Below are 15,713 nucleotides of genomic sequence, written 5' to 3'. Positions count from 1 at the left end.
ATTTTTTTAGGAATTAATATTTTTTAAAGCATCTGTTAAAGGGACATTCCAGTCAAAATTTAATCACGGCACCAACATTTTAAATACTGTAACTGCTCAGATAATCACTGGGGCTTGTATCATGTCAGCAATCAACAAATTGAGTAATTACCAGATGGTACAAGCACCTTAGGCTCTATGAGCAAGTGCTGTCTTTAAAATATTGGTGCACGGTGCATACTTAAATACACTTTTTAAACGGCTATAGCTTTTTTTAGAGGCATTTTTGCTAATGCATGCATATTACAAAATTGTTTCTGTTCAATACCGAAATGCACCCATGTAGTTTTCAATTTTGGCTAGAATATCCTTTTAATATTGTCTATGTGGGTAAGATTTATTAATAAAGCGCATTATTTTAATCATAATACATTTATGTGCCTTCCCAACCCACTTAACCAAGCACCAATATTTGAGAAGAATACTTTCAGAATTTACTGTCTAATGCTTGTTCCCAGTGTCTTGCTTGTGTTGTACGTGCGTCAGCTGTGCACATGTGAAGGGGATCCAATGACATCACAGCTAGCATGACTAAAAGCTTGTTCACAGCAAGATGAGGCAGAACAGCTGATTGACATTGTGTTTGCAGCCAGTGACAGCTGTGGAATGACCTATAATACAGGGAGATTCTTTGCTTTTATTCATTTTGGTGGACTTTTTACTATACACAAATACCTTTCTTTGGAAGGGTCATTGCAATACACCAAGTCATGAAAGTATGAAAAGGAGCTGACTTCAAAGTGTCTATGGTTTGAATAGTAAATAGGTGAAATGGATATTATTTTGTATTGGCGTGCAGGATGTTAAGAAGGTTGTCAAGCAAGCAAGGCACTTTATTGGTTGCCATAGCCAACACCATAGCAGTTTTAGCATGTGGGCACATGAAATTGGCATATGCATATGAATCGGGCACGTGTGTATGTAGCAATTACATGCATATACATTCCAATTTGCTGTGGGGAAGGGTTAACTCTGCCTGTCAGGAGGCCCATTTCAAAGGTCGTCTTTGCATTGCGCCTTGGAATGATAAAAATAGAGATACTTTGAGATAGATATTTTAAAAGTTATTAGGCATCGGATTATTTGTTGTACTCTGTCCTTTTAACGTCACCTATAATTTGGATTGAGAAAATACAACAGAGGAATTCCAAATTATCTTACATTGGGCTAGATTACAAGTGGAGTCCTAATTTAAAGAGTGCCCATAAATAGGCAAATTAACCAGCCCCTTGTAATTCCAGCCATTACAAGTGGCTGGTTAATGCTACCACAAGCTCGCTGTAGCACTTAACTCTCCGAAAATTAACCAGAGATCAGACGTCTGGTTAATTCATAAAAATTCCCCCAATTGGGCCCCAAATAAGGTGTAGTGTTCCTCTGTTAAAATAAAAAATATGACCATCTTTATTTTTATTAAAACAACAGCACAAATCAGTTTTAAGGTGTAAAAGTGAGCGGATGTTGGGTGCCTTTAAATTGTGATCTATTTGGACTGTGATTATACTGTAAATATATATGTACTGTATATGCTTATATTTATATATATTTATGTGTTAACATGTGTATATGCACTTATAAATATATATATATATATATATATATATATATATATATATATAGGAGTACATCCTATCAAGCTTGAGAAAGGGGCAGGATCCCCGAAACGTTGCTCTAATAAAAGGTATAGCCTTTATACCGTGTGCCACTTTGTGTTTGTACTCCTATGTATCTTGAGGCACAGAGGGTGGCCTCGTAAGGTGTTGCACCGGTGTTTATGAACTTTTATTTGTAATACTGAGTACACTCAGTGGTGAAGTGCAGATTTCATTGCTTCAATATATATATATATTATTCATATACATATATTATATATTTAAACTTTGCTGGCCATAGCTGCGTGACTTACCCCCTTCACTGCGCTAGATTATCTGCTGTGACTATCGGCATGAGAACGAGGCTCCCATTGGAAGCGTGCTCTCGTGAGCGCAAAGCTTCCATGCAATGTGAACGCGAGGTTGAGTTCGCATTGCACCTCACTTCTAATCATTGAGTACGTTGGTATTATGAGTGGAGCGCAAATATTGCATTTGCGCTCCATTCGTAATCTAGTCCATTATTAAGTAAGTGAAAATAAATAGGAACTAACACCAGACAGTCATCATTAATATCAAAACAAGTAGCTCTCATGTTTTTCTATCATATTTATATTGCAAATGCAATTCAATGAAAAACACCTTGTAAACACCACAATTTAAAATCTTTGTCATACTTATTTATTATTTCACGTTTATTCCAATTCTTTTTAATAGTGGATTTGTAATTTAGGGGGCTTAAGTAATTGAAACAATGATGCTTCTAATACAATGGAATGCCATAGAAAAGGAAGCCCAAAACTAAAGTTTTTACATGACCAGCTCTGATGGATTGGAATGGAGTCCATTAAGTGGTACGTTTGAAAAACTGTGTAATTAGTAATATTGGAGATAAAAGTAAAATGTATGGTTATTTTGATAATAGGAAATATTTCACTATATTGCTTTTTGTGTGTCTCTACTGATATAAGGATTTAGCAGCATAAAAATAAAAATGATATCCTAATTCCTGCAAGATCGAGCAACAATTTTTATCTATCACAATATTTTAAACACTTTTCATTAAATGAAGAATATTATAGTTATTTCTTTCACTAAGTTGAACCACTTCATCTCCACTTTGATACAATTGTTTATGGCATCATAAATAATATTTTGTATGATTTCCTAAATGACATCAATTATCACATTGAATATTGCATCACCAATTACTGATTAATGTGCATATCAGATCATTCAAACGACTTCCAAAGATGGCAGATTATGGATATTACATATATCTGGAGTCTTGACACTTGTTCACATAATTAAAAATGTCAGACCAACATCGACTAAATATAAAGATACAAACTATTTTTGTAAGAAAACTCATTTAAATGAGGAGTTATATACTATTATAAATCCCAGGTCATTAATGTAAAAATGTCAATTTAACCCACTAAGTAAAAGGTTTACAATATGATACATGAATGGGCTCTGAGCCTCTGTAGCCACCAATGCTAAAAATAAATCAAATACTTTTGAGACCACTGATTAACCCCCCCCCCCCCACACACACACACACACACACAAATATTTAACCCAGTTGCTACTAAAGTGAGAAAAGGAGGCAGCTGTTGAAACTGTTCCTGTTTCTACAAAACTAAAGCAACATATGGGAAAAAAATACAGACACACACAAGGCCCTTTAATGGGGAAATAAGAACAGATACTTTCAAATGAAGAATCACCTGACCCTAATTTCACCTAGTGAATGTAAAAATGTTAAACCCATTTGGTAAAAAGATAAAATGCATGACTAAGAGCTGACATTCACACACAAGAAAATAATTATAAAAAGGAGAGTCTTCTCTTTCAAATTAGTTGTCTCCTAACCATATAACCATCAGGATATATTTCACTTAAAACACACATTCTAGTATTTTTCTTTCTGTGTAAATGTGTTTACCCTGAAATGTATTAAACCTGTCAATATGTTTATTAGAGACTGAAATACCTTTCCTATAAATACTTCCCTCTAATTCATACACATTAGAGCTGTGAGCTATTTGCTTAAGTTTTATTTTAAGATCACGCACCATTGTATAAATGCACATTTATATTGTTTCTCTTTTCTTTTTACTTTACTGAAGATATGTTTCCAGAATATTGTAGGTAGGATATGAATTTTCCAGGAACAAAAACAGTTTTTAACAAGATTTCCTATATTTTGAAAACAACTTCTCCTATCAATAAACTGCTACAAATGGCTTGAGACATACACAGCTACAGAATAATGCATTCTCATTAGAATAAATTCCTCGGTAACACACTCATCTCAGTAACTAATTTAATGTTCTGTCCTTTGCCCTAACAAATGAACCTCTTGTTTATCATAATAACCTAATGAAAATGCACCTTGATTAATATATATGCTAGTATTTCTCCATCTCTTTCTATATGCGTTACTTAACCAACATCCTCAATGCATTAGCAGCTCTCCTTCCACACAAACATTTTGGTTCAAATTGAGCATTCAAATTTAAACAACTTTCTAATTTACTTGTATTATCAATGTATCTTTGTTCTCTTGGTAACTTTTGTTGAAAAGCTGGGACATATGCTTAGGATCCGGCCCATTTCTGGAGCACTATATGGCTGTAGCATTGCAATAATGCTATCCATTTGCAAGAGCACTAGATGGCAGCACGATGTCCTGCCATGTAGTGCTCTAAATGCCCACCTACTTATGTCTTCAACAAAAAATATCTTGAGAACTAAGCGATTTTGACAATAGAAGTAAATTGAAAACTTTTTTAAATGGTATGCTCTGTCTGAATCACAAAAGAAAATGTTTGGGTTTCATATTCCTTTAAAGGTTGATATCCAACATAGATCCGAAACCTCATAAAAACCACTACCCCCTACTGGTAGATCTCCTAACTCGACATCCACTTTTTTTTACACCAAAAGAAACCCCAACGAATGGAGACCCTATAATATCTCCCTATGGAAGGATCCACCACATCAAACCAAACTAGCTCAAGACTCTTGAGATCTGCACGCAAAACCTTTTACAGCAGTTGTATTTGTTAAAATAACAGGAAAACTATATCGGTCTAGTCACTGAAAACTGTTTGGATACCCTCACATAGACAATATGGGCTAGATTACAAGTGGCATGCTAGTTTTTGTTCCCGTTCCCGCTTTAACTGTGCTTGAAGTAAAAAATTAGCATGCGTATTAAGTAAGTTGAAAGTAAAAAGATCAACACACGCTAATTTCAGGACTTCACATATCACAACTGTGCTTACACTTTCTCTCTATAGACTTCTATAGGGCACGCTACAAAAAACTAGCAGCTATCGCTCGGGTACTAACCCAAGTTTTTTTTATAAAATCTATACCTATATGAATATATACAGATATATAGAGATTTATATTGTGTATATATATATATATATATATATATATATATATATATATATGTTTTAAAAAATAAAATTTTATTCTATGTGAAGAACATAAGAAAGTAAAAAGCATTTTCATTAAAATTACATTAAAAAACATTAAAATTAATAAAAATGATGATGAAAAACACAAACTAATGGCACTACCTATTGTAACGGTCTACCTTGTATTTATATATTCCAAGTTGGCTTATAAATCTGTCCCTATTTTTTGTCAAATCTCTGCTAAGGGAGTGGTACTGTTTATTAAAATAACATCAGTAATTTAGGGAAAAAATAAATCAATTTCCCAGAAAGCGATACATATAATAGCACTCTTTGGGGTCGATTTATCAACTTGCGGTGGGACATGATTCGATGTAGCGAATCATGTCTGCCCGACATCGATAAATGTAGACAGCATAGGCTTTCGGCATTTATCATTGTACAAGTATTTCTTGTGAAATGCTTGTGCAATGCCGCACCCTGCACATTCATTGGCCGATAGTAGGGGGTGTCAATCATCCCGATTGAATCAGAATTATTGCAGTCCACCACCTCAGAGGTGGCAAATGAGTTAAGGAGCAGCGGTCTTACATCGGAGGTAGATTGCGGCTTCCGCTGCTTGGTAAATCTACCCCTTAGTTATAGATTCTGCATAGGATAAAGTGTTTGTAAAACATAACATTTATTTATTTAAAAACTGGGAAAAGAAAACATAAAAACCTGGATCTGTATAGTGTATTCAATTAAATTACCCTTGGAGGTATATGAGATGGTAAGTATCAAATCCTAATATTCGTCCGGCTCTGTTTAGACGATACTTTTATTTCAAATCGATCTCTCAAATAAAGTAACCATATCAATGTGCAATATAGCTGATGATTCAATTCAATTGTACGCTAGATATAATAGTCTATGGAAATCATGTATTAGGTAGCTACATTTATTGTACACCACCATATTTTAATAACTCATTGCTGGCACAACAATGTTTGTGTTGCTGAACATGTATAAAATTGAGCATTTTATTAAATCAATTTACCGTGAATAATGTTCATACTCTAGAACTGATCTGTATTGCTTCATTTTGTAGCAGACTAAGGTGCTGTAATTCTTTAGTATATAAATGGTATATATGCTGACCAACCTGTGTTACTAGCCAGCGGTAGATAAGTGCACACTAACCCGACAGAGGTTATTCATATTTTATATTGCAGTGTTTTTCACATACAGAACAATGTAATTTTTATTGCAAAAACATATATTTATATATATATATATATATATACTACAAACATATACCTGTATATCTATTCCTATAGATATATGGGTATAGATATATATTTTACATTAACATTGTCAGATATATATAGAAATATATATCTAATAATAATAAAATTAGATATTGCGCTTTTCGTTTAGGTCTATGTATATATTTCTATTTCTTCTTATTCATGAAAAAGAAAAGGTGAATGATTGGAATTTCACCCCTCCTCTCTAAAACATGCTAGTATTTATAAGGATCCTCAAATAGATACATTCAAATAAAATAAATGAATCTTCTTGAATAACAGTTAAATCTGTTCTGTAAACATATTTATTGTTTGATTTTGTCAGTGTAATCTTATACTTGTTAATAAAGCTGGTTTAAAAAAAGTTTTTTATACAAAAAATAAACACACAAAAATTTTTTTATCCAAGATTTAAATACCCTCATATAATGCTCAAATTTCTATATACTCTATTTTAAAATAATATATATATTTTTAAATAATTAAGCTCTTTCACTCATTTTGCTACACAATGTTCTCTCGCTGCCCCTTTTTCTTTTTGTCTCTATATCTGGTTTTCTTTATCCCTCATATAAATTTGGGACATATTTATTTAAATCTACAACAATCTGCTACTGAACAACTGTTCTGCTTATGCATGAATTAAACAGAGTGCATTGGATGAGGAATTTTGGCATTTATCTATAAATGAACATGAGTCCTCCCTATAAGATTTATCAATGTAAATTTTTATTAAAGAGACAGTAAACACCTTGTAATTACAATATTTTTCTTCATCAATAGGTTTACATAAGAGCAGAGTATGAATGTTATTTGAACAGTTTAACACTTTTTGGCCGCATTTGCTTGTAATGGTGAAAGTCCACGCACTTATTTCCTTATTTGAAGCAAACAATCTAGACTTGATCATGGAGATAACAGGGTTTGCCACTGTCATTCTGGTTATAAAATCTCAGTTGTTTATCTTTTTCAGAAAAGGTAACAAATTCCCCTTGCAGCACATTAGAGTTTATTTTTTGTTTTGCTGAAGTGCTGGAAGGGATGTAGGAGATCTTTCTGGCAGTATGAATAAACAAATTAAGTAAGGCCTAATAGTTTTCATACACAGTGTCACCAGTGCCAGGTGCCTTGTTTTCACACTGTCACCAATGTCTTCTCATCCTTCGCTGTGTATCAGCCATTATTTTTAGTGTGGCGGCAGTGTGAATGAAAGCTATATAATAACTAAGCCTTAACCCCTTAAGGACAAGGCCATTTTTCAATTTCTTTCCCTTAAGGACCAGGGATATTTTTACATTTCTGCTGTGTTTGTGTTTAGCTGTAATTTTCCTCTTACTCATTTACTGTACCCACACATATTAGATACCGTTTTTCTCGCCACTAAATGGACTTTCTAAAGATACCATTATTTTCATCATATCTTATAATTTACTATTAAAAAGATTATAAAATATGAGGGAAAAATGGAAAAAACACACTTTTTCTAACTTTGACCCCCAAAATCTGTTACACATCTACAACCACCAAAAAACACCCATGCTAAATAGTTTCTAAATTTTTTCCTGAGTTAATAAAATACCCAATGTTAACATTTTCTTTGCTTTTTTTGCAAGTTATAGGGCAATAAATACAAGTAGCGCTTTGCTATTTCCAAACAACTTTTTTTCAAAATGAGCGATAGTTACATTGGAACCCTTATATCTGTCAGGAATACCTGAATATCACTTGACATGCATATATTTTTGTTTAGAAGACATCCCAAAGTATTGATTTAGGCCCATTTTGGTATATTTCATGCCACCATTTCACCGCCAAATGCGATCAAATAAAAAAAATTGTTCACTTTTTCCCAAATGTTTTCACAAACTTTAGGTTTCTCCCAGAAATTATTTACAAACAACTTGTGCAATTATGGCATAAATGGTTGTAAATGCTGTAGTGTAGTAGAAACCCAAAGTATTGATCTAGGCCCATTTTGGTATATTTAATGCCACCATTTCACCGCCAAATGCGATCAAATTAAAAAAAACAACATTTTTCGCAATTTTAGGTTTGTCACTGAAATTATTTACAAACAGCTTGTGCAATTATGGCACAAATGGTTGTAAATGCTTCTCTGGGAACCCCTTTGTTCAGAAATAGCAGACATATATGGCTTTGGCAATGTTTTTTTGTAATTAGAAGGCTGCTAAATGCCGCTGCACATCACACGTGTATTATGTCTAGCAGTGAAGGGGTTTATTAGGGAGCTTGTAGGGAGCTTGCAGGGTTAATTTTAGCTTTAGTGTAGAGATTAGCCTCACACCTGACACATCAGACCCCCTGATCCCTCCCAAACAGCTCTCTTCCCTCCCCCACCCCACAATTGTCCCCACCATCTTAAGTACTGGCAGAAAGTCTGCCAGTACTAAAATAAAAGGTATCTTTTATTAATTTTTTTATTATTTTTGTTTAGCATATTTATATATGCTGCTGTGTAGGATACCCCTTAGCCCCAAACCTCCCCTGACTCCCCTTTTAACCATATGGGAGTACCATATGTCCAACTTTACGCAGAGAATTTTAAACATGGACATTTCTAACTTGGAGCTGAGTTATAGCTCTATCTTGTGTGAGTATAGCGCATAACTTACCTTGATTGTTCACTCCACATGACTTCACTGTTGCATATTCTCTTTATTTTTTAAGGACATCACATCAGAAGACAACTGGACTTTATATCTATTTCAAGTGCTTATTTAAAACATTGTCAATTTGTTGACAACAAATATCACATGAACATCTCTATGTAAAAAAGGAAGATATTTTACCTCAAAATTTCTTCAGCTCACCAGAGTAAGTGCTCTGTGATCCAGAGCTACTCTTTTTACTGCCATCTGCATAGTGAACAAAAAAAACAGCCAATCAGTATCATCAGTGATAAGTTCATATTTTGCTTTACTGTGATCTTATGAGAATTCACCATAATCTCATGAGATTTCATAGTATTTTCCTTAAACTTAGAAGGGAAAAAAGTGATTGTGCCTGCAATCACCAGATGAAAGCTCCTTTGCAAGTCCTGGGACTAGCATCCTGATTGGCTGCTCAATGTCCCTTTACAATGGGACGTGTATACTGAGGAAAATTTGAAGTAAAATATATTTGATGTTCATGTGATATTTTCTAGCTAGCTTTTTACAGATATGCAGTAATTCTACATATGAATATCATATTCCTTTAAAAGTTCTTATGCCCTCAATATTATATAAATAGGGAGAAAAGGATATTAGTTCACCAAAAGTACAGCAAAGAATGGTTAAATCTAACACTACATCAGGGTCGGATCCAGAAAGAATGAAATGGGGGGCCTTTTTTTTCACAAGGGGGCACGCATTTACAAAGCATGTATGAGAGTCAAAATAAGAGCAGACTTACATATTCTGCAGAAAAATTGTAGGTTCTGGCTGGCTTATCCCCCAATGTTAACATTTGGAGAATATGTGCTAAATCAGTAGGTAAAAGAACAAAGCCTAAATCCTATGCAGTGCACTAAAACAAAGCCATTAAACTTGAGACCCCCAGTGCAATAGCTCCTTAAAAACAATTCACCCCTTAATCACCATGATCTAAAACCCTTAAACTCATTCTCATATCTTAATCATGTCCCCTAAACAGCCATGCACCCCAAACCCCCCAATGCAATTAACCCCTTTGTTTGCAATAGCAGTGAGGATACTAGGGTTTCAGGTACTGGTACTGGTACTTTTGTAGAGCTATACCTGTTTCACAATAACTAACAGATATCAGGCTACTTAATACAACCTATGTACTGTTAACCTATAAGAATATGATTGTATCATATAAATATAAGTCTATAAATGGCTACCGGCCCGGCCTAAATTCACAGTGCACTTTTGAGGCGTCAATAGAAGCCGGTAGCCATTTATAGACGTATTTATATGATACAATCATATTCTTATCATGGTCTATTGTTTAAGAAAATGAGTAACTCACGGTAGTTAGGTAACATTAATAGGGTTAAAGAAAAGTCCAAAAAGTATCTAATTAACTTCCAATTCAAAATAAGAGGTTCAGACACGGAGCTTCTTGCAGATGCAACCTCACACTTTGGCAGCTAACTCCGCCCCCAGCATGCAGCATTACATAACAATTCATTATTTTATTTATTATTTTTAAAGCGTATGATCATATCAATATTTTTTGAAGGGGCAGAGCATTCCATTTGGGTGGGCATTGCCCTGGTGAGCTGACCCTGCACTACATTAAGGGCTATATTACGAATGGAGCGGTAGTTAGTGCTCGCATTCAAGCATTAAAACCGCTAGAAATATATTTTTTGCGCTTGGAGAGTTAGGGTCGTATTATGCGTTGAAAGCAAATATACTTTTAGAAGTAATGAACACAAAATTGCATTCCCCAATAGACTTAATAAGAGCCAAAAAAGGTCCGCAAGACCTCGCTAAATGCGGAGAGCAATACGCTCTCCGCATTTAACATTGCACCAGCAGCTCACAAGAGCTGCTGGTGCAACGCCGCCCCCTGCTGACTCGCGGCCAATCGGCCGCCAGCAGGGAGCTGTCAATCAACCCGATCGTATTCGATCGGGTTGATGTCTGGCGATTCCTGTCCGCCTGTTCAGAGCAGGCGGACAGGGTTATGGAGCAGCGGTCTTTTGACCGCTGCTTCATAAGTTGTGTTTCTGGCGAGTCTGAAGACTCGCCAGAAACACGGCCCTTCAAGCTCCATACGGAGCTTGATAAATGGGCCTGTATGTATGTATCTCTTTGTTAAAGGACTTTGCAGTCTTTTTTTAACACCTGAGACCTCATAACTTTATTATGCTATATATTTTAAATATTTTTTTATTAGTGTTATTATGAATTTAATTGTACTTTTATTTAAAGGGACACTCAAGTCAAAATTCAACTTTCATGGATTCATATAGGGCATGTAATTTTAAACAACTTTCAATATTCTTCTATTAACAAAATGTGCAGTCTTTTTATATTTACAATTTTTGAGTCACCAGCTCCTACTGAGCATGTACAAGAATTCACAGAATATATGTATATGCAGTTGTGATTGGCTGATGCCTGTCACATGATACAGGAAATAGACATAACTTTGAAATTTGTCAGAAAAAAAATGTGCTACTCATTTGAAGTTCAGATTAGGTGCTATTACATTGTCTTTTTATCATGCATTTGTTGATTATGCAAATTTGTAGTATTCACTGGTCCTTTAAATGTATTTTTGTCAAGCATAACAGTTAACCAGAGCTCTGAGGTCGGGGTAATCATTCTAGCGTAAATCGCGATTGCGCTCATGCATTCACATTTACTTTCAACTTGTAATACTAGGGGAATTTAACTTTAGTGCAAATGGTCGCAAACATTGGATATGGCCTGCACGCAGACTACAGTGCACCACTCGTAATCTAGCCCGAATACTTTTTTTAAAATAATATTTAACCCCAAAAAGGTTACAAAATAAATCAAGAACATTATAGTAAATATTTTACTAATCTTTATTCGAAACTATTTTATCAGATAATTGACAGATTTAGTTCTTAACACATATATAACACAAGTCCATCGGAAATTATATATGAAAAAATATTAGACTTAAAGGGGCATGAAACAAAAAAGGTTTATGTCATGATTTAGGTAGAACATACCATTTTAAACAACTTTCCAATTTACTTCTATTATCAAATATGCTTCATTATCTTGGTATTATTTGTTGAAGAAACAGCAATGAACTGCAGGTTTCTAACTGAACACATGGGTTAGCCAATGACAATCGGTATGTATATGCAGTCACCAATCCGCAGCTAGAACCTAGGTTCTTTGTTACTTCTGAGCTTGCCTAGATAAACCTTTCAGCGAGGAATAACAAAAGAAGGAAGCACATTAAATAATAGAAGAAAATTGGAAAGTTGTTTAAAATTGTATCCTCTGTCTTAATCATGAATGTCTAATTATGACTTTACTGTCCCTTTAAAAAAGCAAATGTATTCATAATCAGTAAAATATTTTACCTCAAGTAAAGCAAATGTTTGGAAAAATTTAAGTGTCTTCTGAATACTTTTGTACAACCCTTTGTGTGTTCCTTTTTCCATGTAAAACCGGATCATAGAAATTGCAAGAACAAGCCACCTGGAAGTGAAAAGTGACACATTAAAAATTAGATTAATTTAAAATATTCATCATATACTCAAAATAAAATATCAAATTAATTTAATTATATGTTTGTATGAAAAAGGTTGTGACGATGGATCTAGAAGTTTTAAAATACACATATATTTCAATGAGAAAATAAATACAATTCTGACTTATTAATCACATTGATATAAAAAGAAAACAATGAGATCTATTTAAAAAAAATCTGTAAAGCCCTGTGTTCCCCTGGTAGTTTTACAGACTCTGATTAAATAATTAATGTTTTATACTGTGGACCATGAACGAACAGTGATTAATACTTATTTCTTCACTTGATTTGAACACTATTTTATCTTTGCAGTATTTTCTGATGATAAATTGTCCTATCTGGGATACTCTACTATATTTACTAAATCATCCATTTCAGTACAAAATGTCACAGTCTGCTGCACCTGCTTAACAAGGAACAAAGAACAAGCAGAAGGCGAGGCCATATGCTATAAGCAAAACAAGAAAAGGCAAGGTTTCTTTTTAACCCTTTCCTGACAGTAGTAATTTGTCTACATCGGAACAAAGTTCCGATGTAAACAAATTGTAATCATGCGTTCGTTCATGCGATCGCGTGATTTCAATGATGGTATTGGATCAGCGGGGAGTGCCTAGGACACTTGACACGCTCTCCAGGCCACAATCCCATTCAGGAAGTGCCTTTGGCTTCAGTACAGTTAAATGGCTATGATGTTTCATGCCATCCTAATGGCGCTAAAGCCCAGCGCAGTTAGGAAGGTATATGGTACTCAAAAATGTTCTCTGTTCCTTCTAAAATAGAACATTTTAGAATTCACTATGGTGCTTTCATTTTGTAAAAACATAAATTATGCTTACCTGAGAATTTCATTTCCATCTGTACGAGAGTCCATTAATTACTTGTGGGAAATACAGAACCTGGCCACCAGGAGAAGGCAAAGACACCCCAGCCAAAGGCTTAAATATCTCCCCCACTCCCCTCATCCCCCAGTAACTGCTCCTTTGAAGACAAAGGGTTAGGACACAAGGAAGGAACTGCAATCTCCTGATTAATGTTGCGATCAGACACAACCTTAGGGAGAAAACCCAACCCAGTGCGAAGGACAGCATTATCGGCATGAACAACCAGGTACGGGGGCTCACATTGCAAGGCCGCTAACTCAGAGACTCTGTGTGCCGAAGCAATAGCCAATAGAAAGAGAACCTTCTAAGGCAGAATTTTAATGTCAAGAGAATGCATAGGCTCAAACAAAGCCCTCTGCAAAACCCTAAGAACCAGAGTGAAACTCCAAGGAGGAGAAGAATGTCTGAATACAGGCCTGATCCTGGATAGAGCCTGAACAAAGGACTGTATATCAGGAAGCTCAGCGAGCTTCTTGTGAAACAACACAGATAGAGCCAAAATCTGTCCCTTTGTCCCTTCTCCAAACGATCCTGGAGGAAGGAAAGTATCCTGGATACCCTGACCTTGTGCCAGGGAAATCCCCGAGTCTCACACCAGAGTAAGTAGGTCCTCCACATGACCGGCTTCCTGGCTTGAATAAGAGTATCAATCACACTCTCAGAAAACCCTCTCCTGGCTAAGACTAGGGGGGGTAGTTATCAAGCCGTCTACTTTTCTGCCTTCGCCGGCCCAATACGCCCGCCTAAGCTCGCCTACCTTCGCCGCCGCGGACCTTGAATACGTTCGCCTAAGTTATCAAAAAAAGCTGTCAAAAAGCCGCGGGGCGATGAGCAGCGGACTGTGAGAGTTATCACTCATCCGATCTCGCTGCCCTTCGGCTTTTTCCCAGCTTTATTGCTAGCCTGTCACTAAGCACCCACACTAAACTACACTGTTCTACCCCCTATACCGGCGCCCCCGGAGCCCCCAGCAACTCAATAAAGTTACTAACCCCTAAACCGCCGCTCCTAGACCCTGCCGCAACTCTTATAAATGTATTAACCCCTAAACCGCCGCTCCTAGACCCTGCCGCAACTCTTATAAATGTATTAACCCCTAAACCGCCGCTCCCGGACACTGCTGCCACCTACAGTATACCTAGTAACCCCTATCCTGCCCCCCCTACACCGTCGCCCTCTATAATAAAGTTATTAACCCCTATCCTGCTGAGCCCGCACCTCTCCGCAACTAAATAAATAGTTTAACCCCTAAACCGCCGCTCCCTGAACCCGCCGCAACCTATATTAAACCTATTAACCCCTATCCTGCCCCCCCTACACCGTCGTCACCTAAAATAAATTTATTAACCCCTATCCTGCCCCCCACTACACCGCCGCCACTGTAATAAAATTATTAACCCCTAAACCTAAGTCTAACCCTAACCCTAACGCCCCCCTAACTTAAATATTAATTAAATAAATCTAAATAATATTTATATTATTAACTAAATTAATCCTATTTAAAACTAAATACTTACCTTTAAAATAAACCCTAATATAGCTACAATATAAATAATAATTATATTCTAGCTATCTTAGGATTTATTTTTATTTTACAGGCACCTTTCAATTTATTTTAACTAGGTACAATAGCTATTAAATAGTTATTAACTATTTAATAGCTTACCTAGCTAAAATAAACTGAAATTTACCTGTAAAATAAATCCTAACCTAAGTTATAATTACACCTAACACTACACTATACTTTAATAAATTATTCCTATTTAAAACTAAATACTTACCTGTAAAATAAACCCTAATATAGCTACAATATAAATAATAATTATATTGTAGCTATCTTAGGATTTATATTTATTTTACAGGTAACTTTGTATTTATTTTAGCTAGTTAGAATAGTTATTAAATAGTTATTAACTATTTAATAACTACCTAGCTAAAAGAAATACAAAATTACCTGTAAAATAAATCCTAACCTAAGTTACAATTAAACCTAACACTACACTATCATTAAATTAATTAAATAAACTACCTACAAATAACTACAATTAAATACAATTACATAAACTAACTAAAATAAAAAAAATAAAAAAAGCTAAGTTACAAAAAATAAAAAAATAAGTTACAAACATTTTAAAAATATTACAACAATTTTAAGCTACTTACACCTAATCTAAGCCCCCTAATAAAATAACAAACCCCCCCAAAATAAAAAAATGCCCTACCCTATTCTAAATTAAATAAAGTTCAAAGCTCTTTTACCTTACCAGC

At 35.1% G+C, this 15,713-nt stretch overlaps 1 protein-coding gene across 1 annotated transcript in view; it reads right to left on the bottom strand.

The window, feature by feature from the left end:
• HACD1 (3-hydroxyacyl-CoA dehydratase 1) overlaps positions 1–15,713 on the bottom strand; it is a 136,291-nt gene that overhangs the window by 59,075 nt on the left and 61,503 nt on the right. The window contains exon 2 of the mRNA XM_053713978.1: positions 12,395–12,512. Within this exon, the coding sequence (XP_053569953.1) occupies positions 12,395–12,512 (118 nt within the window). The remainder of the gene's footprint in view (positions 1–12,394; positions 12,513–15,713) is intronic.

This window comes from Bombina bombina, chromosome 5, assembly GCF_027579735.1.
Source record: "Bombina bombina isolate aBomBom1 chromosome 5, aBomBom1.pri, whole genome shotgun sequence".
Lineage (NCBI taxonomy): Eukaryota > Metazoa > Chordata > Amphibia > Anura > Bombinatoridae > Bombina > Bombina bombina.
The sequence above is the reverse complement of the archived record's forward strand: the minus strand, read 5'-3'. Positions and strand labels throughout refer to the sequence as shown.